Source organism: Dunckerocampus dactyliophorus, chromosome 13 (genome assembly GCF_027744805.1).
Source record: "Dunckerocampus dactyliophorus isolate RoL2022-P2 chromosome 13, RoL_Ddac_1.1, whole genome shotgun sequence".
Classification (NCBI taxonomy): domain Eukaryota; kingdom Metazoa; phylum Chordata; class Actinopteri; order Syngnathiformes; family Syngnathidae; genus Dunckerocampus; species Dunckerocampus dactyliophorus.
The window spans coordinates 22,527,595-22,553,772 of record NC_072831.1 but is presented as its reverse complement, the minus strand read 5'-3'; the positions used below and the strand labels follow the sequence as shown (position 1 = coordinate 22,553,772).

The following is a 26,178-nucleotide window of genomic DNA, read 5'->3' as shown; positions in this document are numbered from 1 at the left end:
TCCAGGCGTCTGCAACAGTGTCCAAGCGCCACCTTCAGTATCCAACCTGAGGGGAGGGAAGGAAAAAAGCAAATAATCACCCAGCCGGTTTCTTTTTGTACCACACATCTGCACACACTGGATCTATAATCAACCCTGCATGTCTAAAATAAAACAACGTTAAGGCATCTTCGCATCTACGCACACCAGTGCGTAAAAGCGTAAAAAAATGGTGCGCATATCAGTGTTTATTATGATCGTCTCTGCCGATGTGTTGCCCCAGACACTGTGCACCACAAACATATACACCCCACCTCCACTCCGGCTGGGGATTGGGGGGGGGGACTAAAAGGGTTAAGAGGAGTCTTGGATGGAGTCTGCTGGGCGGAGTGCAAGCAACGTGATTGGACGGCGCTCCGTGACGCAAGGGACGCGATAACTAGTTAAGAAGGGCAGTTTGGAAGTCTGCAAAAAGAGTGCAGAAGAGGTTGAGACGCAAGCATTGGAAAGAGACAAAAAAAGCAGAAGACGAACTATAAAGAGAAGGGGAAACGCCGGGTTGATAAAGTGTTCCGAGACGCGGAGGTGGCACCATGGTGCAACACACCGACAACAGCGAGACGGACGGGAGCATGTCGCGGGAGGCGACGGACTCGGAGGAGAGTGAATTTATGGCGTGCAGCCCCGTCGCCATCAACCCGGACTGGTGCAAGACGGCCACCGGCCACATTAAGAGACCCATGAACGCGTTTATGGTGTGGTCTAAAATCGAGAGGAGAAAGATCATGGAGCAATCGCCGGACATGCACAACGCCGAGATCTCCAAAAGACTCGGCAAGCGGTGGAAGATGCTGAAGGACAGCGAGAAGATCCCCTTCATAAGAGAGGCGGAGCGGCTCAGGCTAAAACACATGGCCGACTATCCCGACTACAAGTACCGACCCAAGAAGAAACCAAAGCTCGACAGCTCCAAATCCTCTTCTTCTGCGCCGTCGCCGGAGAAGTGCGGCAAAATGGCCAGCAAGACCCCCAGCAAGAAGTGCTCCAAAATCAAGACCAAGAGTGGCTCCAAGTCCTCGCACGGCTACGCGGATGAATACCCAGCCTTTAAAGTCGCCAAGGTGATCAAAAGTGAGCCTAGCGACGATGAGGAGGACGATGACGACTACGAGGAGGACTACCACCACGCTCACCGCCACCACCACCACCGGGTCGGGGGGATTAAGGAGGAGCGCCTGCGGCCGTACAACGTCGCCAAAGTGCCGGCTAGCCCCACGCTGAGCTCCTCGGCGGAGTCAGAAGGGGCGAGCATGTACGAGGACGTGAGGAGCGCCACCTCCATCACCACCACCACCTCCTCCACCACCACCAACAGACTCTTTTACAACATTAAGAACATCTCCAAGCAGAGCACATTGCACGCTGCTTCACCAGCATCCTCCAGGTCGGTCTCTACATCTTCCTCATCTTCATCCTCCTCCTCCTCCAGCAGCAGCAGCAGCTCCTCTTCCGGTGAGGACGCGGACGATTTGCTGTTTGACTTTAGTTTGAATTTCGCCCCCAGCGCCTCTGGCTCGGAGAATTCAGGAAACCTGTCGCTGTCCCTTGTGGATAAGGACCTGGACTCGTTCAGTGAGGGCAGCCTGGGCTCTCACTTTGAGTTCCCAGACTATTGCACGCCTGAACTCAGTGAGATGATAGCAGGGGACTGGCTGGAGGCCAACTTTTCTGACCTGGTCTTTACATACTGATTAAAAAAACAACAACAACAACAAATTGTCCTGATCAAGTTGTCCCCCTGCCTCCTAAGATCCTTCCTTTTTGCGTGTTGGAGCAAAGGAGGCAAGGTGAGGTTTGAGATGCTTATGAAGCTGGTAGCAAAAAATGTACAAAAAAACACAAACACAAGTCTGCAGACGTTTCTTTTTTTATCTGGCAGCATGACAGGGTTTTATGGATTTTTCCCTGCTACATAAGGGGGGAAAAAACGTGAACTTCTATGCATCTTATCCTCTTTTAGACAAACTGCAGGGAGATGGAAGTAAATCTGTGAACTGTTCAGGATGCTAAGTAATTTCTAAATCAGATTTTTTTTTTTCTAACTGATTCCGTTTACCTCCTCCATCTTGTTTTCTCAGCAGCAACATGTGGAGGAAAAAGAAAACATTTTGATACATAACAGACCTCATCTTTTTAAAAGAAAAGTAAGATATTTTCAGGCATATTTTTGTACAGTCCAAAGGGAATGTTCTTACTGTGCTTTCAGTGAGTTTCAGGCACTTCTTCCCTTTATCCTACTTTTTTTTCCCTTCCTTTTTTGGTTTCTTTTTTAACGCATGCAAGGGAGTCCTGGTTTTAAGGATTAAGTTAAATTCAAATCTTGCATCAAAAATTGCCTTGTGATTTTTCAACTAGGTTCCTTTTGTACAGTTGTAGAGCAGATTTGTTGAGTATTTGTAGACGATACAAAAAGGCGTCATGGGGGAACACATACCTCAGAGCTGGAACTAGTTTCAAGATTGTATATGTACTGTAATATAGTAAAAGTTAGGAGTTTATGTATATCATACTCGTGATATGTGGATGGGTCCCGATCGCAGGTGTGAAACTGGATTTTTTGGTATTTTTTAACGGCACATACTGTTTTTTTTCGCCCCCCCTTTTCTCTCTCTCTCTCATTTTTTGTGCAATATAATACTCTTCTTTAAAGATACAGACCATCAACAATTGTAGCAAGTGATGGAGAATTTGAGCAGACTTGTGCACTGTCAACATGTTATGATGCTGAAAGCCTGTCCGGGCAGAGAAGTAATAAAACAAATCAGCTGGAACTGATGCAAAGCAAGCGTTTAGTATGGCCTGACGTGATGTGACGATACATACAACACATTTATGTCTTTTTTTTTTTTTTGAATGTCATTGGAAATATTATGGGAACCAGTTGACCGATCATTCTGCAAAAGAAAAAAAGGGCATGTTGTGATGACAGTGGTGGTCAAGCAAGCAAAAAAAGTACATTCCATACTCTTGTTTCATTAAATGAAACTTTATTTGAAAACGGAAGACTGCCTTCTTTTTTATCATAAACCATAAACCTGTATTTTTGTTTCTTGCACTTAAAAAGCAGTTTATTTTTTATGTGGGTCTCACATACTGTTTGATAAATGACAAAAAAAAATTAATAAAAAAAATCTGGGCAGTATAGCTACTTCACATTCCCGAGTGTGAACCTGTCATCTTTTTAAAAAAATAAATAAATAAGAACCTATCACCCATCGACTGTCCTTTTCAGTTTGTGAATATATGTACACAGCTGTGTTATTTGTTTGGAAAAAAGTATGATGCCTAGTTTGTATTTAGGCGGATACTCTTGAGAAATGGATGGGCTCAAACTAACATGTGAATTCACGTTTAATAAAAAAAAAAAAAGAAAAGAAACTAACTGCCAGTGTTGATTTACTGCCACAAAAGTGGACGCTGTGTCTTTAAGGAATTGAATCGCCCGCTTGTTGGCGCTCGGTGTTGTGATTGGTGGGCTCGCCGGTCCCCTTGGAGACGGAGATGGAAACAGGAGCCGCTTCCCCTTCGCTCCCGCCTCCCTCGTCTCTCTGTCTCTCTCAATCCCTCCCTCCTTCCCTCCCCAGCATGTGGGAGCACTCAGTGTGTCTGGCTTCCATTCAGAAAAGTAGCTCCACGCTCAGCGCTGAGCAGCTTGAGAGATGGAAAAAAAAATCACTACATTTGACATATGTTCAATTGGAGATAAACATTTGCACTTATTCCAGGCAGATGTCATCTAATCTATAAAAATGTGTCGTTAGCACCATAATTCCACTGTGGAAGGTTTTTCTGAAGCGTCTTTCATTCTTAAAATCATCACTAGGAGGGTAGGGGGTCACTGTGACCAGCAACACTCATTTAAAATGTGGCCTACACACCCACTCTTGAAATGGCAGGTATATGAACTAATAATAAAATATGACACGATATTAAGGCGTATTAGAGCCACATTGAATATTAAAATATTACGCTATGAGATGAGACGAGTCTCATAGTATTCCCCCCCCAAAAAAACTCTTGAGCATAAAGTATTTTTTTACTAGTATTTATTTTTATTAGTATTATTTATTTTAAGAAAAAAATGTTACAAAATAAAGTAGTATTTTTTCCCAAGTAAACACTCTTAATCATATGAGAATAAAGTATTTTATTAATTGTTTTTTTTATTATTAATCATTTTGAAACATAATGCAAAAAAAACATAATGCTACCAGACAAAAGTAGTATTTTTTTTCCCAAGAAACAAGTCTAAATCTGATGAGATTAAAGTATTATTTTTATGATTATATATTTTTAAAAATTATTATTAATTTCAAGCAAAAAAAATCATTGTTACAAAAATTAATTATACATTTTTTACAAGAAAAAACTCTGAGAATAAAGTACTTTTTAATTCATATATATCATAAATATTATACATTTTGAGCAAAACAAAGTAAAATAATTTTTTCCAATTAAACAAAGTTCTCAATTCTATATTATTATTATTTTATTGTATATCTTAGCAACTTCAAGCAAAAAAAAAATCATAATGTTACAACAATAAAGTAGTATTTTTTTCTAAGAAAAAAACATTTAATCCTCTGAGAATAACATATTTTTAATTATATATTATTTATTATTATTAATTGCAAGCAAAAAACACAATGTCATGTGAATAAAGTATTTTTTTTCAAAAATAAAAAGTTGTTATACAATGAGAATGAAGTAGAAGTAGTTTTCGGGACTAATAATATTTTCCATAGAGTATAGTATTATTATTATAATTCTTTTTTTGGAAAAATAGTTGTAATCCTACAAGAGAAACATTGGCAATTTACATGAAAAGTAGTATTTTTTCAGGAATAAGTAACAATGGGAATAAAGTCGTATGTTTATCGGTAAGAGTTGTATTACGACTTTTTTCTTGCAGCGTTTGGACTTGGCTGTCGGAAACTTTTTTTGTGTCATTTTCCTTCTAATTGTACTATTTTCTTTCTATTCAGTGCAGCCTTTGTAGTAAAACATCTCATAAGTGGCGAGCCACGCATCATTCCGTGCGTATCGATGTTACATAATCCCGCAGCAGAGCCAATTATTCCAGTTAAAGTATGTTGTCGTCGTAATTAAACAACATATCTCCCCCAGAAGTGATGTCACATTAGTACGTCAAGGAATGTAGAATTATGAACTTTTAAGTGCTTACGTCTTCTTTTCCTCAAGTGCTCCTGCATCTTTTCCGCTCCCCTGCGAGGCGTGGCTAAAGAGGTCCACCTCTAATAGATCATATCTGTGGGCCAAGCCAAGGCAAGCCAAGAGATTTGTGTTCATTACAGCAATAGGATCTACTGATTAATATTTGCCATGCATGACCGCGCAGGTACTAGCCCCCCCATTAAGTCCGTTTGCAAATCTGTAATAAAACATTTATCTAGCTATTACTTTAGCTGACCTATTGGTCAAAGTTGCTAATGGGTTCCTGGGTTATTCCCTGCAGAATCTCAACATTGATTTTGTGTTCCTCTGAAATATCTGCTCAGGGCTAATGCCACGGCTACATGTTGAAATGAAATTAGTGACCCGTTGAAATGCGCTTCTATTTCCTCCTTAAATAAATAATTTAAAAAGGGCGGGGGACACACAAGAAAGTCATTTTCAATTCTGCAAGCTTTGAAAAGATGAATCTACGCTGGAAGTCACAGTCAGATGCTTGACACGTCCAAAACGGCACTCAAAGCGAGCACATGCAGACATAAACATGCCGGTCTCTGTCTTAGCTGCGTATTATTAAACCCTGTTATGTTGTGCTCCTATCTTCATATAACATCGCCACCCCCACCCCACCCCCTCCGCATGCTGACTCTCATCCGGTGAGCTCAGATGCATTACATCATGGCTGAGCTTATGCCACTGCGCAGTAAGATTCCGTGTTGTGTCATCGTTGATCCACGTGGGCTCTTCTTTCTTACCCCCCCCAGAGGGCGGTTGTCTAATATTGCTTTGGGAATAGTGCTCACCAGCATGCTGGAGCCTTTCGTAACGACAATAACAATGCCACTCTCCCACATTTAAACATGTTTACGGTCTGTTCAGTGACCAGTCGGTTGATGTGTCCGTCCCTTTTGTTGTGAACAGGTAAATAAGCTATTTGGACTGCATATCATTAATTAGATCTGAGCTACAAGGACCTAATAAGTGCTCTTTGCTGATAGGCGGGGGGAATTTGTCTGTAAAATTGCCTGCCTGATCTTAGTCCCTGTGTCCCCCCCCCCAGGGGCGACTTCTCCTCCTCCTCCTCCTGCTGCTGCTGTAGCTGATGGCTATCCATTTGGTGTGGTCTTCTTGTGTACGGGACCGGCCCCATCTGCCATGGTGATACGTGCTATCCCTTCACATTTGCGGGCCAGAAGCCCTCCCATGGAGCTTTTCAGCAGTCTGTGAGAAAGACACACACATGTTCATGTGCCTGTAAATGATATTTGGGGCGCCCTCCACGGTTTGTGCTCAAAATGCTTGGAAAGGCATGCTAGCATGCATGTAATGCAGATATAATCAACGTTTTGTAGTCATTAGACAAATGGTCAATGACTTATGGACAATAGCTCGATGGCAGCCATGTTTTTCAACCAATCTTGCTCAAATTTGACACTTGCTTGTGCTTTTCAGTCCCCTAAAGATGTGTGCCAAATTCTGTAGCGATTTTGGCAGAACACCTTAAAGTTATCGTGGGCTGTGTGTGAAATTTCAGGACATTCAGACTTATAGGGTCAAACTTTGGGGTTTAATGATAGCCCTGCCGTGATGAGCGATGCCATGTGTGTTTATGACTTCAGTTACAGCAGTGGAGGACAGGAGTGTTTCCGACTGATAAGAGACTGATCATACCTATTTATTCATCTGTCCTGTACAGACTGAACTGGAATCTTAAACCAGTGCAACAAAATGAAGAGCAACAAAGCATATAAACGTAATCAAGAGTCAAACCGCACGCTGAGTATGACAAATTCATACATGTTGGCAGGTCTGCACTAATACTGAAAGTGCTCCCAGTCCACCACTGAGTTACAGTATTGTTCGATTCATAGTGGTATCAAACCGAGACCACTGTGTCGAACAATTTGATACAGATCCATGCATTGTTGCACCTCCACCACCTGTGTGCTGTCAGAAAAATAATTCCACAGGCAACATGTATGCTATACTTGTCGAGTCTCAACAGTCATTTTCAACACAACGGAGCGTGAGAAATGAACCAAATGCTTGTCATATCAGATCGTATAACATTTGAATATCCCCTGTCTGCTTTTTTAATAGTGTAGTAAATGCACACTACGCTGGAAAAGCACTACTGTTGTCCGCCGTTGTTGTTGTTTTGGTTGTGACGCACTCACGCTTAACATGCAAAGACTCTTTTTCGTATTTCAACAGAAATGCTAACATTATCCTATTCAAAAACGCCCACTTTAAGGCCCATTTACAAGTGTTTGCATTTGGAGGCTTTGAAACACAATTGTCATGTAAATGAATGGACAAAACATCACATTTTTGAAATGTATTTTTATTTAAAAACAGTGTTGTGTAAACGTTCCTTTAATGTAGGGGAGGTGCTAAAGTTTGCAGCTACTTTTCATGGTAATTTAAAGGTGCTGTTTGCCTTGGTTAGGTACTGCATGGAGGGGGGCGTGGGGGCGCTAACTTTCAAAAAGTGCAAGCATTATATCCCGCCCACTTCCTGCTCCAAAATTCTAATCCATGCACGCACGTTTATCTGGAATATGTTCCAGCAGGATTTAAGAAGCGTTTACATTTGCACGCATTTTGTCCCGCAATTTGACGTGGCGATACGTGTCATTTATTTATTTACTTATGGCACGCCTGAAAAGCGTGAAGACTAGTTTGCGCACTGTTTGCGTAGAGGCAGAAATTATTCGCGACCCTAAATGGTGTGCATTGGCAATAAATGACCACGCTGCCGCACAACTTGTTTACATCTTGTTACAAACTGTTTACGTCCAGTGCATGACGATAATATGCGTGACGTGCATTGTGCCTGCATGGCTAGGCATTGTCACACCCTTGAAGCACTCGTGGCAATGTTTGGTCCCGCTTTGTTCCGCTGTGTCCTGCGTGATGCCACGCAACAGCAGGCATCACACCTAGCTTCATTAATTCCTCTATTTGCAAGAAACCTACAACATGTTGAACTCCAGAGAAGAAGCTCATGCAATAAAGAAAAGTTTCTCGCAGTTGCAGATAGAGAATGTGCAAAGAGCAGGAAGGAGGCAATACATAAGAAAAAAAGAGACACGGACAGTGTAGGAGAGGCAATTGCTGACTAGAAGACATGATTAGTCATTAAGAGAAAATGACAAGAAGGATCTAAGACGCTGCGGAAATGACTTGCGAATTCCCCCCGAATTGCTCCAAGAGTTGGTGGAAAAGTGAGCCCATTCATGTCAACGAGACACGCAGAGGCACGCTTTGATTGCACTGCCTGCATTGTTTGCACATAGGTTTGGTGCGTTCGCGGTACGTTCACGTTTCATTCACGACTACTTCATGGAAATTATGCGTGCCACAAATTTTGAACACCTGTTTACGACTAGTTTAATCATTGGCACGCAAAATTGCGTACCACTGCAGGGACAAAGTGCAGAAGTGATGTTCAAGGAGAGAAGTTTCGAGGGGTTGCTGCTCCAATCAAGACACAGCGGGTTGTCGGGGGCTGTTTGAGCCGGCGGTATTGTCTCGCCGACACAGAAACAAACAGTTCAATCAATCCTCCTCGAATATGTTCTGACACGTGGAAAGATCTCATTGGGATAAGGTCACTTTTCTGTGGGGAGCTGCCGGAGGTCGTGCATCAGTCATGTGAATTATCTGTTGAGGGGGACAGGAACTCGGAGGCGCACCTGCTTCTCCTTTAAACTCTCAGTAATCCTATTAATTAAATGGAGTCCTTTGGATGACATTCTGCCGATTTGGGGTTCAATATTCTGTTTGTACCGCTAAAACAAATAGTTTTGATACCATTTCATAAATGGCCCAATAATGGGATGGGTGTAATTAGAGGCTTTTTGTAATGACATTTGCTTAGAGAGCAATCATAAAAGTCAGTCAGCCTGATTGTGTTCAGTTTGGGATTTACAGAGCTTTGTTTGCAATTAATTGTGACTCACTCGCCTGATATTTGTCTGTACGGCAGCTGAGGGAGCAAGGCCTCCATTTCTAATGAGAAAAGTGGAATTTATCCGCTCTATGAGCTTATAATGAGATAAAACAAATGCATTTTGGTGTACATTTTGATGATATCTTCATACAATTTATAAAGGGAAGGTCACATACATCTGTTATTTTTACTTATACTTTACTTTCATATCTAAGAAGAGGTTGGAATTAAACAGGGACAAAAGTAGAATTACGAGAACAAAGCCATAAACGTACGTGATTGTTTTAATGTTACAAAAATCAAGAAGTAAAGATGTATTTTTTTGAGCATTTTTATTTTATTTTCATGAGAATAAAGTAATAAGTTGTAACCTTAAAAGTCTTTTTTGTTGTTGTTGGAAAAAGCTATAATCTTAGTCTAGAATATATAATTAGTCACATTTTTTTAAATCTTTTTTTTTAACGAGAATGAAGTTGAAAGTTGTTTGAGTAATTTTGGGGCGGGGTTGGAGAAAGACGTAGTAATCTTACAAGAATAAAGTCACAATGGTATCAGAGGGAAAAAATGAATGTAAAAACAAAATGTAAGTAGTCCTTTACACAATGAAAAGTTAAACATTTTTTAAAAATTGAAAAAAAAAGCTTATTTTTCTGACTTGTTTTGTCCTTTTTTGAGAAAATGTCCGTAATGAAAAGTTTAAAAAAAAGAGGGAGAAAAAAGACTAACATTTTAGATTTTTTTTTCCCATAAAAAACCTAAAAATATTACAAGATTTTCTTTAAAATGTATTTTTTTTAGAATGTACCCAATGGAAAAAAGGCAGTTATGAGAAAAAACAAAAAAAAGAGAATAAAGTGCTAATATCAGGAGGACAAGTTTGTGGATTTTTGATTTTTTGCGAATGCCAGAAGCTTACAAGAAGTATGTTGTATTTTTTTTTTTCCCGAGTGTTTTTTTTTTTTTTTTAATCTTTGCTGACCTCAGAACACATACTCTGTCATCATCGCTCTGCGGCCAAGTTGTATTACGATTTTTGTCAAATCTGCATTTTATAAAATAGGTTCTATTTATTATTAACCATGATATCCATTTTGACTTTTCACTTGATTCTTTTTTGGGCTTTTCTTCTTATTTGAGTGTGGCCCCGATATCCCTTTGTACATATGGACTGTGTATGCAGTATATATTTGGCTAGATAATGTCTTGCCCTTTAATGAAATGGTCAGTGTAGTACTTTATCATTGGGGTTCAGTGCTCTCATTGCTTGCTGTTGAGGAAAGTTTGGCGTTGTGCCAGATGCATGGATTTAAAGCTACAGCAATGCCTCCTCCCTCGCTTTTGGTGCTGGGGTTGAGTGTGGAAGAGAGGGTTTTTTTTGAGCTTGCAAGACACATAAAGCTAAAATAAAGGTACTTCATATGGTTCTCACTGCTAATGGCTTAATATGGTGTGTTTGGGGTCACCCTAGTTCCATTGCAGATTGTAAAAAAAACATACCTAAGAGGCAAAGTACCGCTCTGCAAGTCTCCATTTTAATGGCACCGGCCACAGACATTCGTGACCCCCTACCTGCCCACCCCAGGATTAAGTAAAGCAGTAATCTAGATTCAAAAGTGCAGCTCAAAGGGAGCCAATGCAATTTCCCCCTAAAGCCAGAGCAAAGCCAGCAGTTGGTCATTCATATGCATCTGAAATGCAATACGCCAGCGCGGTTCCCCTGCTGTGGCCGCCCTCTCTCCCTGACTCACCAATGAACCTCGACTTCACTGGCCATTCCACGCCTCGCTCTTTCTCACTCTTTTCCTCCCACACCCCCCGTCCCCCCGTCTTTCTATCTACTTGCATGTTGTTACCCAGGTGACACCGCCAGGGTTTGCCCTCACGGTTCAAACCAAAGTCGGCATTTACTCGCCTTTGCTGCATCAGTAAATAATTAGCACACTGACTCCTCCGTGGCTCCACACAGGAAGCACAGCTTGTTTAGCATCCAGTCTCCACTGATTGTCAGCTTGCAACATTTTCAAGAAGTAACTCCTGATTTTGCATCAGAGCTCTACATCAAGTAAAGAAAAATAGTAAAATCACAAGAAAACACTTACAGGGATCCCTCGTTTGTCGTGTTGAATTGGTTCCAGACCCGCCCGTGATAAGTATATTTCCTCCAAAGTAGGATTCCTTATTTATAAATGAAATATTTGTGTGTAGTTAGAGCATAGAAAACCTCTCTTCACCCTTTTAAATCCATTTTTTAGCATTATTAGTACACTTGTGTATTAATGCACTCGTGTTACCCAATATAGTAGACATAATGATAGGAAATAAGACATCCTAGACATAAATAAGACATAACATAGACTCACACGTTTGCATCGACAGCGTACTTCCTGCGGTGGCTATCGTCTCATCAGTTGTCTCATGAAGTCACACACGTCACTTCCCAGGCGCCGCTCCTTAAAGGCGTACACAGCAAGTCACAGATATTACACCAGATATCACGTCTTCTGAATGCCTTACATTTGTATGTTCGTTCATTGAACCATTTTTATATTTGAAAATGCTTAATTAAGCCAAGAATACAAACAATTTGCGTAAATGTGCATATTTTGTAGGCCGTTTTCAACCACAAAACAGTGATCATTAATTAATTAGTGAAAAACCACGATAGAGTGAGGATGTGCTGTTCCAACCGTGATGTGGGAGGGACGGCTGTACAGAAATCACGTTACAAGAAAAACTAATTACATGTACCGTAAATTCCGGTGTACAAACCGCGACTTTTTTCTCAAACTTTGAACCCTGCGGCTTATACACCGTTGCGGCTAATATGTGGCTAAAAACTACATTTCCCATTGTGCTCGGTGTGGTCATGTTCTAATCTCTTGACATCTCCTGTACTTCAGAACTACTACTCTACTACTACTAATCGTAAGAAAAATACACTGAATAAAATTGCAATATTATGAAATAAGAGTAGATGTAGATGAATAATATATTTTTTAAAGTTGTGATCTTACAATAAAAACATGTTCAAATATTACGAGAAAAAGTCATAATGTTCTGATGAAAAAAACATGTATTATTACAATTATTGTGACAAAAAAGTCATGACATTACAACAATAAAGTGGTGTGTTCGTAATGTTGTAGAGAAAAAGTCTATTTACGAGTCAGGATGAATCACATTACGTCAAAAAGTCCAAATCATCACAAAGTAGACTTCTCATTGGACGGCGATGCTACGTTGATGCTAATCCAGCCATTAAGCAGCAGTGTAACAAATTACACCCAAGTGGATGATGGCTAGTTGACCTCGCTCATTAGCAAAAGTCAGTAATGCCCTCACAGGCTTGCATCTGCAAAATGATAATGGCTGCCAAAAAGTCCATTAACTGCATGTAGGGTTTAATGGATCTCTGTCGGAAGCGTAGATGCAGAGACAACTTCAGACGTTAGCAATGGGTAGACTTGCCAAGAACGGAGTGGGACTCGAAAAACGTCCCTAGGCCTGGCAGTGCACGTTGAACCCAAAATGGCAAACCACGTGCATCACGCAGAAAAGTGCTTGCTTTCTAGGATTTCACAAGATGTCCGCCATATTGGCTTTCGATGCCCTTAATGCGGCCCAGCCAAGCAAGGCAATATAGAGGACGACATCACATTTCTTGTGTACAAATTTGTGGGACATTCTTTCTCATGGTTGTGGCCAGTGGGATGTGAAAAGATGTGACATGTGACCTCACTCTTCATCCAGACAGACACTTACCTTGGATCGCTCCTTGTTTCCTGGCTGGTCAGAGTTATTCATTTCATTGAACCGGCAGAGCGCCGCTGTCGTCGGGTCATTACAAATGGCCACAGGCACGCCCAGTTGTCCTTACAGACATGAGACAGAAACGGGCCCACTGTTTTTCGCTGTTCTGGGTGACCTACATTTTCATTTGTTACTTTTTTACCTGATGAAATTGGATCACTAACTGGGTTGTTTACGGCACAGTATGGTACACGGTATGGTATTTTGTAAAGGTCACCATACATGTCACTTTAGAATGGGTCTCACCTGTGTGACAGGTCACAAACTATTACCTGGAGGGATGCACATGCGCCACATGGTTTTCGTACAGCCCGTTTTTTGGAGGATTTGGTTGTTATTGCCAAAAATATGTCTCTGTCTTATCGTACAGTCAAACAGTGGCCAAACAAAGCATACACATATTTGTCGTTCAGTCTTTGTGAAAAATCTGTAATGGTTCTTGGGTGATCGATTCTTAGATGCATTTGTTTTAGTAGTAAATAGTGAGTAAAAAGAAATTGTATATAGAAAAAAAAATGCATGAAAAAAGTGGCAAACTACTGATCACAAAAAAAGAGGCATCGAGATGCATCGCTAATTGTTTTATCATTGCATCGCAGGCCTCCCGGGCCAGGAATCGTGAGGTGGCCAGAGATTCCCACCCCTACTATAGACAGATTCTGGCCTCCTTTACTGCACTCCTTTAATCATCTTTGTTATGTGTGTGGGTGGTTTATTTGTTCATAGAACTCACACAGAATGATAAACGACTATGTATCTGTCTTCTTTCTTCCTCCTAAAAGCCGAGCGCACACAGCACCAATGAGGTGTTCAAGCGCGTTTTTATTTAGTTTGTTTTTTTACAGCTGTAAAATAAGCCATCATGACGCCAACGAAAGTTGCAAGTGCCAGGACTTTGACCAAGAATGTGAGAAATACTCATGAACTCAAGAAAAACACCGTAGAAAAGTATAAAGGTGGCGTCTGGTAATGTAAAGGTAGGAACATTTAACACGGGTTGCCGGGGGGAAGGGTTCAAGGGAGACACATTTCGGAAAGTGAGCCGGGCCAGTGTGTGTACTGATGCTGAAGTTTACATTAAGGTTCAAGTAAGCAAATTTACAGCTCGAACCGTCCGCTCTTTAAAGCAGTGGCAGGTGGTGCATTTGGTACCTGGGCCTGGGCCAGATTTTTTTCGGCAGACGCTGATTAAAAAAAAAAGACAATAAAAAGTGTCCCTAATGAGGATAGGCAGCATAAAAAGTATCATGCTCAGGTCTCAATTCACGGTCACCCGGTTGTGCCCTGGCAACACTATCAAGGTGCTATGCTGGCAGATACAATGCAGGGCAACTCCAACATGAATACTGTATCACTAATGATATTAGTCCCCTGATCTTCAAATACACCGTACCGATACGCCTGACATATTGGTTGCTTGTAAAATCTTGTAAAATCGAGTTAGCTGTTTTTTCCCATACATTTCGTTTTTTGCCAAACCGTTCAGAACGGATTAAAGACGAAAACTGAGGTTCCGGTGTATTATCAAAGGGATGCAGCCTGCATGGCAGCCTCTGATATGGCCAGCTTGATTTAAACATGCTAAACCCGTGTTAGCCTGGAGCTAACAACGTTACTCAGTACAACGAGGGTGTAACTGCGTGTGATTGAGATTCAGTGAAGTAAGATGGCAGAGGCAAGAGAGCGGGAGGCGAGCGATGATTAGATGAATTATTCCACTCTTTACACATTTCTTAATTAGGAGGGGTAATGCAGTAATTAACATGAAGGCCAGTTTGTGCAGCATATTCCTGACTCATATGATCCCATTTTCAGCATTACAGCGAGCTGCGAGCTCCCTCATCATAAGAAGTCACTAATAATCCCATTAGGTCTTACTACAGAAACTATACTCATCCTTTAAGCGCCAGCTCCAAGCGTGTAATTGCTGTGTATTCCCAACAATTTTGTCTACGGTGACAGAAACCTGCACAGTGCTGAAAAGTTAATGACACCAAAATCCAATAGTATCCCCCGAGCACTTAGCCTGTCACTTGACGGAATTTGTCATGACACACTTCCCGACTGGAAATATATTTTTGCATGTCACGTTTGCCCCCAGCCCTACTGAGGCAAGTTGCGAAAAATACAAAATGTTAGCCATCCTTGTCAGGTTCAATTTGAGTGTTTTTGTCTGCGAGACATAAACATAGATTGCAAGAGATTTGCCGTCCAAGAATAGCTCTGAGGACTTGATGGTGAGTGGCAATAAAGATGTGCTTGACTTTGTTTATAGGAAGATACAAGACAGAATAGCAATAGTGCCGGCCACAACAATAGATTTAGTTGTTTTGCTGCAATTTCAATCACGCCTCACCCTTGTTCCTATCAAGACAGTGTCTCCTTGCGCATTGGAATTGTGTGACTGATATCTAATTCACTGCATTTCTTACTTCAGTGCACCTTAGAATAAAGCCTGTCTGACCTGATCACCCCACTTCCTGCATCTCCTATCACCAACACGCCACCTTAGTTAAACTCAACATTACATGGAATAGCATGCATATTTCCTTCAATCAGGGGTAGGAAATCATTTGTGGCCCCTGAGAGCATTAAGATCCTGGCATGCTATTCTAAAAACAAATAAAACCTCAGAAGAACTATTGCAAAAAGCCCAACAACATGTAACCCACAAATTCTCATAAAATTAAACACATTTGCATATTTTGTATACATTTAGTATGCTCACCAGAGGGATTCTGTAATTGTAGGATCGGAAAAGGTGCCACCTTACCCTAAATTAGTGATTCTCAATTATTTTCTGTCATGCCCCCACTGGGGGACAGAAATGTTTTCGTGCCCCACCCGACCCAGCCCATACATCTACAAATACAGTAAAGTCTGCTATGATTTAATTTGTTTTAATTTTAAATAAGTGTCCTTATTTGTGGAAAAAATATAAATAATTATGTAAAATTGATAGAAAATAATATACACAGCAATATACTGTACATACATCGTGTATATGTTATGTATTATTTGAAGTAAGCATCTTTATCTGTGAACAAATATACATGATTATTGAATATGGATGTATAGGCTCCAGCATACCCCCATGACCCTAGTGAGGACAAGTGGCACAGAACATGGATGGATGGAATATTGATGTAAAAATAATATACACATTGTGTTGGAATATACTGTACATATTTGTATAGATTAATAAGAATATGTTTTACTCATCTTGTGAAAATGCTTTGTGGTCGTCTCCCAACCTGAAGGTTGCGGGTTCGATCCTCTGTCCTCCTGTGATCGTGTGGAAGTGTCCTTGGGCAAGATATCAGTAGGTAAATGTGCTAGCAGCGTCAAAGCACTTTGAGTGCCTTGGAGGTGCAAAAGTATACAAGTGAAAGAACGTTTACCATATGTACATACATATAATATATACATACATACATATATGTATATATAATATAAATATAAATATGTTAGTAGAATAAAGTATTTCATATAATCTGTGAGAACAATACTATCATATTATTAGAAATAATGCAAATGACAAATGGATGCCTTACCCCTAATAGACACCTGGTACTCTCTGCAGTTAATTAAATTAATACCCCCCCGTCTCTATATAACCAAATACGGTATTTCAAGTACCTTGATTTGCCTGCCTTGATTTGGCTTGGCATCCCCAACCTTATTCACCCAGTGGTGCTGTGAGCTGCAGTAATTAGACGAACACCATAAGGCCCCTGCCTCCTGACAAGTGATCAACAAACAATGATTTATGGGACCATCTTGTATCAGGGGGATGACCATTGATTTAAACACACAAAGAACGCGCACACACATGCGGACGCACGCCACAGATGACCACGCGCATAAATCAAACAGCGCTACATATTCACTTGTGTTGCTTTATGCTGACCTGTCCCTTTTACCTGCCATTCAGTTTGAATAAATATCAAAACCTGTTTGATGTGTGTTGCGACGAGTGCGTTGCACCATTTTAAGCCCCGTGAAGGAATCATCTGCAAATCAATGTTGTCACTCTTTCACTCCATAGATGCTGATTCCACATATTTACAATATTGATTGTCACAGAAGCGAGTAAACAAAGCGTTGTGCCTGTGTTTTACCGACTGGTGATGCTATGCCTAAGTAAGCTTTCTTGACAGACAATGTGCATACTTTATTACCGCGCCAGCTGCTGAGTCTAAATGCATCACTCTTGGTCTGAAATCATCAGATCATATTTCTGCATGTACAGGAAAGCAGTGGCTTTGGCTCCTGATTAATGAGTAATGAAACGACTTTTAGTTATTACAGGATGAAACATTAATATGAGATATGCTGAGTGAGACGAACGGCGCCTTTATTATGTTTCCAGTCAGACTCGTCATGTGATTGATCTGTCACAGGTTCACAGTGTCAAATACATTACCGAGCCGTATTCGTCATCAAGCATTAAGCAATGACAGAAAGAGGACATGAGTTCCAAAATGCTTTAATTGATACTAATTTATTTAGTACGTTGCAACAGGAAATGCTTGTTGTTTTCTATGGCGAATGTTAAGTGCCTCAGAGACGTTGGACAATGTGTGGGGATGAACTCTATGTTATTGTCTTTCCTGACCACAGATTGATCGCCACTGCAGTCAGGTCGATATGTGTCTAAACATGATATTAATAAGGTGACTTGCCTGACCGTCTATGCTACAACAACGGGGCAGCATGATGGTGCATAAGTATGTGGAAGGAGCTCACGGGATATTAGACTGATTGGTAGGCTTCATTGCTTTTTGTGGCCATCATAATGGTCATGTTGTCGGCGATATATGTTGGTCACCGCTTGTGGATCTCAAGCAGAATATTCATATACAGTAGATTAGCTGCAGTTAGCCCCTTTCACACTGCCTGTAAAAGCCGTCTTTATACTGCCTTTTTTCTGTGTTGCTGTCCTACGGTGTATGAAAGGCATCGACACAGAATGCGCGTAAGAAGTTGCTCCGACAATTTTATGTTTTCAGATGTAGTATGGGAGCTCCAACTGTGGCAGGACACCAACTGTGTATAACGGTGTTCCATAATGCCAGGACTGCGGTGTAAAGGAGTCTCCGTGTTGTCGCTGTCCTGTATGAACGGCATCGACACAGAATGGGTGGAAGAAGTTGCTCTGGCAACTTTCTGTTTTTAGAAGTAATATCAGAGCGTGAGGGTGAGGAGCTCGGTCTTTTGAGAGGAGCTCAGAGTAGAGCTGCTGCTTTTTCACACAGGAATACTGCAAAACTGGTGCGTCAGAGACGTGACTGTAGATCCGGGATTTATCAACCTGTGTCTTTCACACCGAACTCAAAGCAGGGCATTCCCATGTGCCATTCGCACATTCCATGTGTGCGCTTTCACACAGCGACATGCCTGATACTGCAATGAGATGATTAGATACAGGCAAAGTCCCTGTTAGTGTGTAGTGTGATGCATACAATATATGACAATTGCTTTCAACAAACAAGGTCCTCGGGTCCAACAAGGTCCAAGGGCATCTTAAATGTTCACATTCTAGTCCGAGCACGGCAGAGTACCCTTTCACAGAGCCGCCGTCCTGCCTCTGGTACACCTCTGATACTGCCTCAGAAGCAGGCAAATTCCATGTGTGAGTCCTTTTGACACTAACCAAAGGAAAAACAACACACGGTTTCCGGATTTAAGGTGACTAAAGATGTATTGTTACGGCTCTGATGCAGTCATTTTGCAGGATCTCTCTGTGAAAGAGGCTTCCAGTGTTTGAACCTGTGCTACCCTAGAGTGACCCTTTCTTTGCTTTAACTGGCAGTGTGGCAGCGGAATCGTTGAGTATGCAGTATGAATTCACTATTAGAGATTCATATCTCTCATCCCACCTCACTCGCCCTGAGCCCCTTTCAGCTGGAAGATGATTGAAAGGCCTCGGGTGTCTTCCCAGCTCTACATGGATAAGCAGTTGTCATAGGAAATATCAATACGTGAATGGATAGACAGTTTCATCCATTGATTAAACACCGAGCAAATGCACGAGCACTCACCCTTACATCCTCATCCAGCCAGTAACCACCCTCCTCTATTTTTGTGATTTAGGGTACATTTGCGCAATGATCTCTACGTGCGGTGTCATTCCCCACATAACTCGCCATATTTGCGAGAGCATAATCGATAGCTTCATTTGATCTCCAATACATGTGGCTGGAGAGGCGAGGCAGTGAGGAAAGCAATGCTTTATGCTGTTGTATAAGGTCAAGTCTCTGTTTCTCTTGTTCGGGAAATTGCCCCATCAACATTGATGAAGCAATGACGAATAGGAATTATGGTTTGACAGGTCAAAAATTGCCACTTGGAAAGAATTAATCAATCACGAGCTCACATTTTGGAGGGAAATGATATTGTTAGATTTGAATAAAGCCTTTTTGGCAGTGTTTTGAAAACAGTCATCATGCCATGAGTGCACAAATAGTACCATACTTCCAAGTCTACTCCTTTTCTAATGCTGGATTTACTCTGCAGGTCTAACTCCAACCAATTCCAATGTTGTGCCCACATCTGCTTGTTTACTGTTTGTGAATTCCAAGTGAATTCCAAGTCATCCATATCCAATATCACTATACTGTATCACTGTATTTACATTGATTGAACCACTAGTATCTTGTGGTAGAAATCTGACCACCCCAATTAGAGTGCACTGGAAAAAAAAAAGGGGGGGGTGATGTGACATATTTACATTGGAACCTCGGGTAGTGTACACCCTGGTTAGCGTATGTTTCGGTTTCTCATCGAAAATGTACGCAAATACAGTATTTTGCCTCGGTGTGCGTACGCCATCTCGGTGGTCATACAATATGGCATTCGTCTTGTTGTGCTATTAATACAGTGCATGAATTCAACTGTGTTCGGAATGTATTTTTATTACAACACGTGCCCTTTAGCATCCTATTAGCCTGTCTGTGATGTGATCGGTGGTTGACTCTGTAGTTGTTTGAAGGTGTCGTGTGTGGATCTCTCCTCACCACCGCCTCATGGTCGCCAGTAAAGTTAAATCTTCATTTATCCCATTCATTCCAGTTCATTCGTCATTTATATTTATTCATGCATTTCATATTATTCTACATTGAAAGTGTTTTGTTTTAACATTTTTGGGTGTCCAGAACAATTTGGTAGGCTGGGATTGGGGGCGCATAGGTTTCGGGTTTTGTCAAACCTTCTGGAACGGATTAATGACGCTACTGTATTTTCATGTTTTAGTATTCAAATCATTTTATAGGCGTGTCAGTATTCACCTCACATAATTCCAAAGCCCGAGAAATAGAGCCTGAGTGACACTTGGGACTACTGTAGGCCATGGCCAAATAGAACTCTTATGATGGGGTTTGATCTCATTTTGATGGTCATTAGACATCAAATGAGAATAATCTGCCCAGGTCTCAATTAGAGGCAAAGCCAATTCTCCCGGTGCTTCGATGGCCTTTCAGAGAAAAGCGGCCATCCTTACCAGGTGTGCTATACTCCCGATGGTGCCTGGGGAGGTTTCACGATGTGTGAATGATCTTTATGATGGCAGGGTAAAATGCCATGGGCAAAAGTATTGTTCATGAATAAGGGATGTAAAGGGTAAAGCATGAGTGACGGACGCTTCTTCATTAGACATGATGGGAGTCTATTTATTGTATTTCTGTTATAAGGGATAAATAATTGTTTTAATGTAATGTAATGCATGTTTCACTTGCTCCTTTTTTAGTACGCAGCAATAATTGACTCACTATAGGTTAACTGTAAGCCAAAAGTGACCCACAGCCATACATGCCCTCCAACAGTCTGAAGCGTGCGGTTGTCAAGGGCATCCATTTGCTTGGTCCTCGGCTCAAACAGCAGTGGCCGTTGCCCTTAGCATTAACCCCTGCTGGCTCCTGGAGGTTAAAACCCCTCTCCTGATTTACAACTACCAGTGGACTCAGCGGCCATTAAAAAGATGTAAATTTGGGCTGTTTGTACAGAGAGAGGTGCATGAACCCAGTGACAGACCACCCACTCTCTTTGCCTCAAACAACACTTTCCATGGCTTTGGCTCACAAATCGGTGGGGGGGATCTTTCATTTCGAGAAGGTCACAGACCTTTTTATCACCTCTTAAAGACACCCGTTGGAGCTATCTCTCATTGCGCGCAACTGGATGCTGCACATCCTTTTATTGGATTCAAACCAATGACAAGTGGCTGTTGCCAATGAAAATGTGGATGTAGATTCTATCAAAAAGCCACTTTCATATCGCTAACAAACCCATCATTTGCATATTGCTCACAAACACACACAACCTTGACACCTGCCTTTTAGCTCAAATGTGATGGATGGATTAAATGTCACCTATGCCCTGGGTGTTTCCATTGCTTTTCTGTATAGCGTTGTGTCTGTCAGTCTTGCCCGCCGCTCGTGCCCTGACGTGCTTTGCTTGGATCCTGCAGCATTTGACACCCTCCCAAGACCAGCACCCACCCCCATTCCTTTGCAAAGAAACACACACAAATGCATCCACAATTAGCCAAGATAAACTGGGATTCTGTGTGACATCCTGCAGATTGCTATTCAGATAAGACCTAGCACAAACAGACAGTAGAAAAGAGGGTCTCTGCAAGCCTGGAGGAAAAGAACCACACATACCAAACAAGCTGTTAGGCTATTCTGTTGATGTGATGATGGGCCACAACATCATCTTGTCATGCCATATTACTTTTGGTTTCTGCACACCTCTATAGCACTATCTGCTAAATCTAATTTATCACATAGCAGGGGACAGACACCACCTTGTCCTATGGGATGTTTGTGATGGTGTAAGATAGAATAAAGAGGCCTTCCTGGAGAAGTTCGCACAATTAATGTATTATTTCATACTTTTACTTTGATATTATACTTTTGAGATATATTATGGCATATCCAATAATGTTCACTCAATATGGTGAACATTTGTTAGTTAGGCTACTTCCTGGTTCATGGAGAATGACATACAGAGTGGTTATGACATTATGATTCTGCAGGATGGACCATTTATTTAATTCCATAAGTGTAATAATAAATTACAGTAAAATGTCATTTTTTGAGATTAATTTGTTCCATCTAAAACCGAAATGTAGGAAAACGTAAACAATCTAACAACAGCATTTTGGAACAACATAAATCCAATGAATCCGCTGTAGACACCCAAAAATGTGAACACAAAATACTTAACATTCAACAATTATAATTTTACATGCAGAAAAAAAGTTTTTTTTTTTTGTGGAAAATGCATATAAATGCATATGAAGACAAGAGGATGAGAAATCCACACGGACACCACCTTCGTGTTTTGCTATGAGTTATTTCTTGAATTCAAGTGTTCCTCTCCTTCTTTATCAAATTGCTGGTACTTGCAACGTTGTTTGCAACTTTAGCTTGCAAAAAAAAATGAATCAACCACTGATGACGTCATGGACGGGCAACGGAGCTGGGGAACGATGACTTCCGGTTCTGGTTCCTAGTTGCAAGCATGTTAACAGGCATTTTGTTTGTAATAAAAACATGCAACAAACACAATTCTAGTTTTCTAGTTTTCAATTCTAGTAATTCTACTCTATTCCGTAGAATGATATGGGGGCAACAGACTAGTTTGTGTAGCATTCTCATTTGAGTTTGCCAACTGAATGAGCCTTACAGAATGGCGTTGTATTGTGTAATATTAATATTTATCGTAGTATCTGGTGTTGAGGGTGTGATCCAAGATGGTGAATAAACAAGCAACGCTGGGAGCAGTTGTGGCCACATCTTAATTGATAGCACAACATTCAGCATGCCAAAGAGTAAAATACATGTTTGTTACGCACAATATTGTACGAAGGACCTTAGGATTGGTTGTAGTGTTTTGAATGGATCTGCTCCAAAACACAGACTGAAAATACAGACTTCTCTGTAAAACCCGCTAATAATGATTTTGTAAAGTGTTAATAAACAGCAGAGTTTTCTTCCCGGCATTCTTTCCCCAACAGATCCCAGTACTGTCAGGAGTAAAGAGATGAAGTGGGCAGACTGGGCTCAAAGAGGAAAAAAATAGCCAGCCATGGTGTGTGAAGTGTCTGCCACCACAGCATCATTAACACCCAGTGGTGCTGGAGCATAGGGAGGGAGACTGCAAACGGGGGCCTCCAAGCACTCGGAGCAAAATTGCAAAACCAAGGTTCCTGATACAACCTGTTATTATTTTTGACACAAGCCATTTACAATAGCTATGAAGGTGGCAATGGAAAATGTAATATTGATTGTATGCCCTCAAGGCTTTGCTCCCCCTGACTTCTGAAACGTCACACATCTCACATACTCTATGCCGGGCATGATGATATGTTTCTGCCTTATTTTTGTTGTTTAGCTCCCCCAACCCTTCCATCCCCCCACCGCCTTTTCCCTGAATTCCCACTTTAGCAGCTTTTTTTGATAGTTTTCTTGATGTGGTAATTATACCGGTAGATTGAGAGTGCAAGGTGGTGTTTTTTTGGAGTAGAAGAAATAATGCAATATGATATTTGATATCAGGCCCATGTGACAGGTCTTAATGTAGCCGGCGGCAATCAGTATTTCATCTTGCTTACTTGAATTACTTCCAAAAGACGTTCATGAAACATTGGATGGGCCCTGCGATGGAAGTGACTCATTCTAGTGTATGGTTCAGTGTTTGAACAATGACAATTTTTTTTATGATTTTACCTTTATACACCACTGTAATAAAGACATTTAGATGGCATTTACCATTTAGGAATTACTACAACCTACCTGGAGTGGCCAGAAGTACAAGGTGTTCAGTGAGAGACATGGTTGTGGTAAGGAAGGCTGAAACCCAACAACCACTGAACAGGACACAGTTGAATTGTCAATATTGGGCCAAGGGATATTTGAAGATAGATTTTTCCAAAGGTTTTATGCACTGATGACAAGTGACTCTTGACAGTCCAGATGGATGACCCCTTGGTTGGATCAGTAATGGTCACCACTTCGATTGGGATGGTATGGACCAATATTTTTAAAGATGAGCTAGTTGGGACCTAATGCCATTTTTTGGAACACATTTTCTTCCAGCAGTGATACAGGAAAAAGACTTTTGGAATTTTGGACCACTCATCGTTGCAGAATTGTTGTAATTCTGTCACAATGGAGGGTTTTCCAGCATGAACCGCCTTTTTAGCATCTCGATAGGATTCAGGTCAGGACTTTGACTAGGCCACTCCAAAGTTGTCATTTTGTTTTTCTTCAGCCATTGAGAGGTGGACTTGCTAGTGTGTTTTGGATCATTGTCCTGCTGCAGAACCCAAATTGGTTTCAGCTTGAGGTCACGAACAGATGGCTGGACATTCTCTTCAGGATGTTTTGGTACATAGCAGAATTCATGGTTGCATTTATCACAGCAAGTCTTCCAGGTCCTGAAGCAGCAAAACAGCACCAGACCATCATGCTACCACTGCCATATTTTTACTGTTAGTATGATATTCTTTTTTTTGAAATGCGGTGTTACTTTTATGCCAGATATAATGGGACACACACCTCCCAAAAAGTTTGTCAGACCAGAGAGTATTTTTGCAAAGGTCTTGGGGATCATCAAGATGTTTTCTTGCAAAATTGAGACAAGCCTTAATGATCTTTTTTTTCAGCAGTGGTTTTTGTCATGGGTTGTTTTTTCTTATGGTGGAGTCATGAACACTGACCTTAACTGAGGTAAATGAGGCCTGCAGTTCTTTGGATGTTGTTGTGGGGTCTTTTGTGACCACTTGGATGAGTCTTCACTGTGCTCTTAGGGCAATTTTGGTTGGCCGGCCACTCCTGGCAAGGTTCACCACTGTTCCATGTTTTTGCCATTTGTGGATAATGGCTCTCACTGTGGTTCGCTTGAGTCCCAAAGCTTTTGAAATGGCTTTATAACCTTTTCCAGACTGATAGATCTCAATTAATCTCAGTTATGTTTTAATCAATCACTTTTTCACACTGGGCCAGGTAGGTTTGGAGTTTGTTCATTTAAAAACTGCATATTGTGTTCATTTGTGTTGTAACTGACTAATATTTAAAGTTGTTTGATGATCTGAAACAAGTGTGACAAACATGTAAAAAAATAAAATAAAATCAGGAAGGGGGCAAGCAATTTTTCACACCACCGTACGTCTTCCTTAACCACAAACATGAAGATTTGTTGAAGATTTTGCAGCAATGTGTGCAGGGGCTGGCAGCTTAGCGAAGATACATCCGCTTCTGAAATACTGGCCAAAATTGTCCAGTGATGTATTGCATCAATAAATGTAAAGATTTTTGCATTTAATGAACAGACATTTTATTCACTGACAAAAAAAAGCACACAGTCTATGTTGGTAAAATAATTGGTAAAAAACAGAATTCTTAAAATGGAATTTAGAAAAAAAAAAAATCATAATTTGGGAAAAAAATACACTACAATTGTAAATATCTCAATTCTCCAAATTCAGTTGGAAACCTGAACATGAAGGCACTCTATTGAACAATGGCTGTAATTCCTAAATGGTAACCGCCTTATTTATGGGAAACACCTTAAATTAAAGCAAAAAGTCTACACTTCAATCTCATATTGTTTTATTTTAAATTCATCGTGCTGGTGTATAAGGACACATGCAGGTGAGCCTCAAAGCTAGTCTTTGGAATTCCCTGTCCCCAACTGTCATTGATAGAAGGCTGTCACAAGCAAAAACAAACATGTTTAACAAGGCCCTTTAAAGGGTGGTAGACAGTTACTCAAGTTTGTGTGAGGTCCCGTAGAAGAGATCGAGGGGAGATTGTAGGGGTTACCAGCCAATGCCCGCACTACGCATGGGCTTATCTCTCGCTGTTAAGTATGACGACTTTCTGCTTGTTTCTAAAATGAATGCTTGAGTCCTAAAATCTGGGATTTTGAGAATTTGGGAAGACTGTTGTCTTAGAACAATTTGTCTGTGGTTGAAAGTGCACTAAATAACATCCTCCTGAGATGTTAATTGGCCAAATGTTTTGGTTGTTATTTTAACGGTACCTCAGTGGATCATCAGCTTAAATGAAATTGTGTACATGTCCAACTGCCATAGTTTGTCTCTCGTGTATAGTTTGTAAATTAAATTCTATAATTGTCCGCAAGGGTATAGAAATACAACAGAACCAGTGTGC

The 26,178-nt window shown here is 41.0% G+C and overlaps 1 protein-coding gene across 1 annotated transcript; it reads left to right on the top strand.

Annotated features, from left to right (window-relative positions):
* The first annotated feature begins 427 nt into the window (after positions 1 to 427).
* Positions 428 to 3,737, top strand: sox11a (SRY-box transcription factor 11a). Its single transcript, XM_054796765.1, has one exon. It carries the CDS (start codon positions 573 to 575, stop codon positions 1,728 to 1,730), a length of 1,158 nt encoding a protein of 385 aa, XP_054652740.1. The 5' UTR covers positions 428 to 572; the 3' UTR covers positions 1,731 to 3,737.
* Positions 3,738 to 26,178: the final 22,441 nt, after the last annotated feature.

Bases quoted from the DNA above. Each gene is read 5' to 3' on its own strand.
- sox11a (XM_054796765.1), top strand. From the start codon at position 573: ATGGTGCAACACACCGACAACAGCGAGACGGACGGGAGCATGTCGCGG.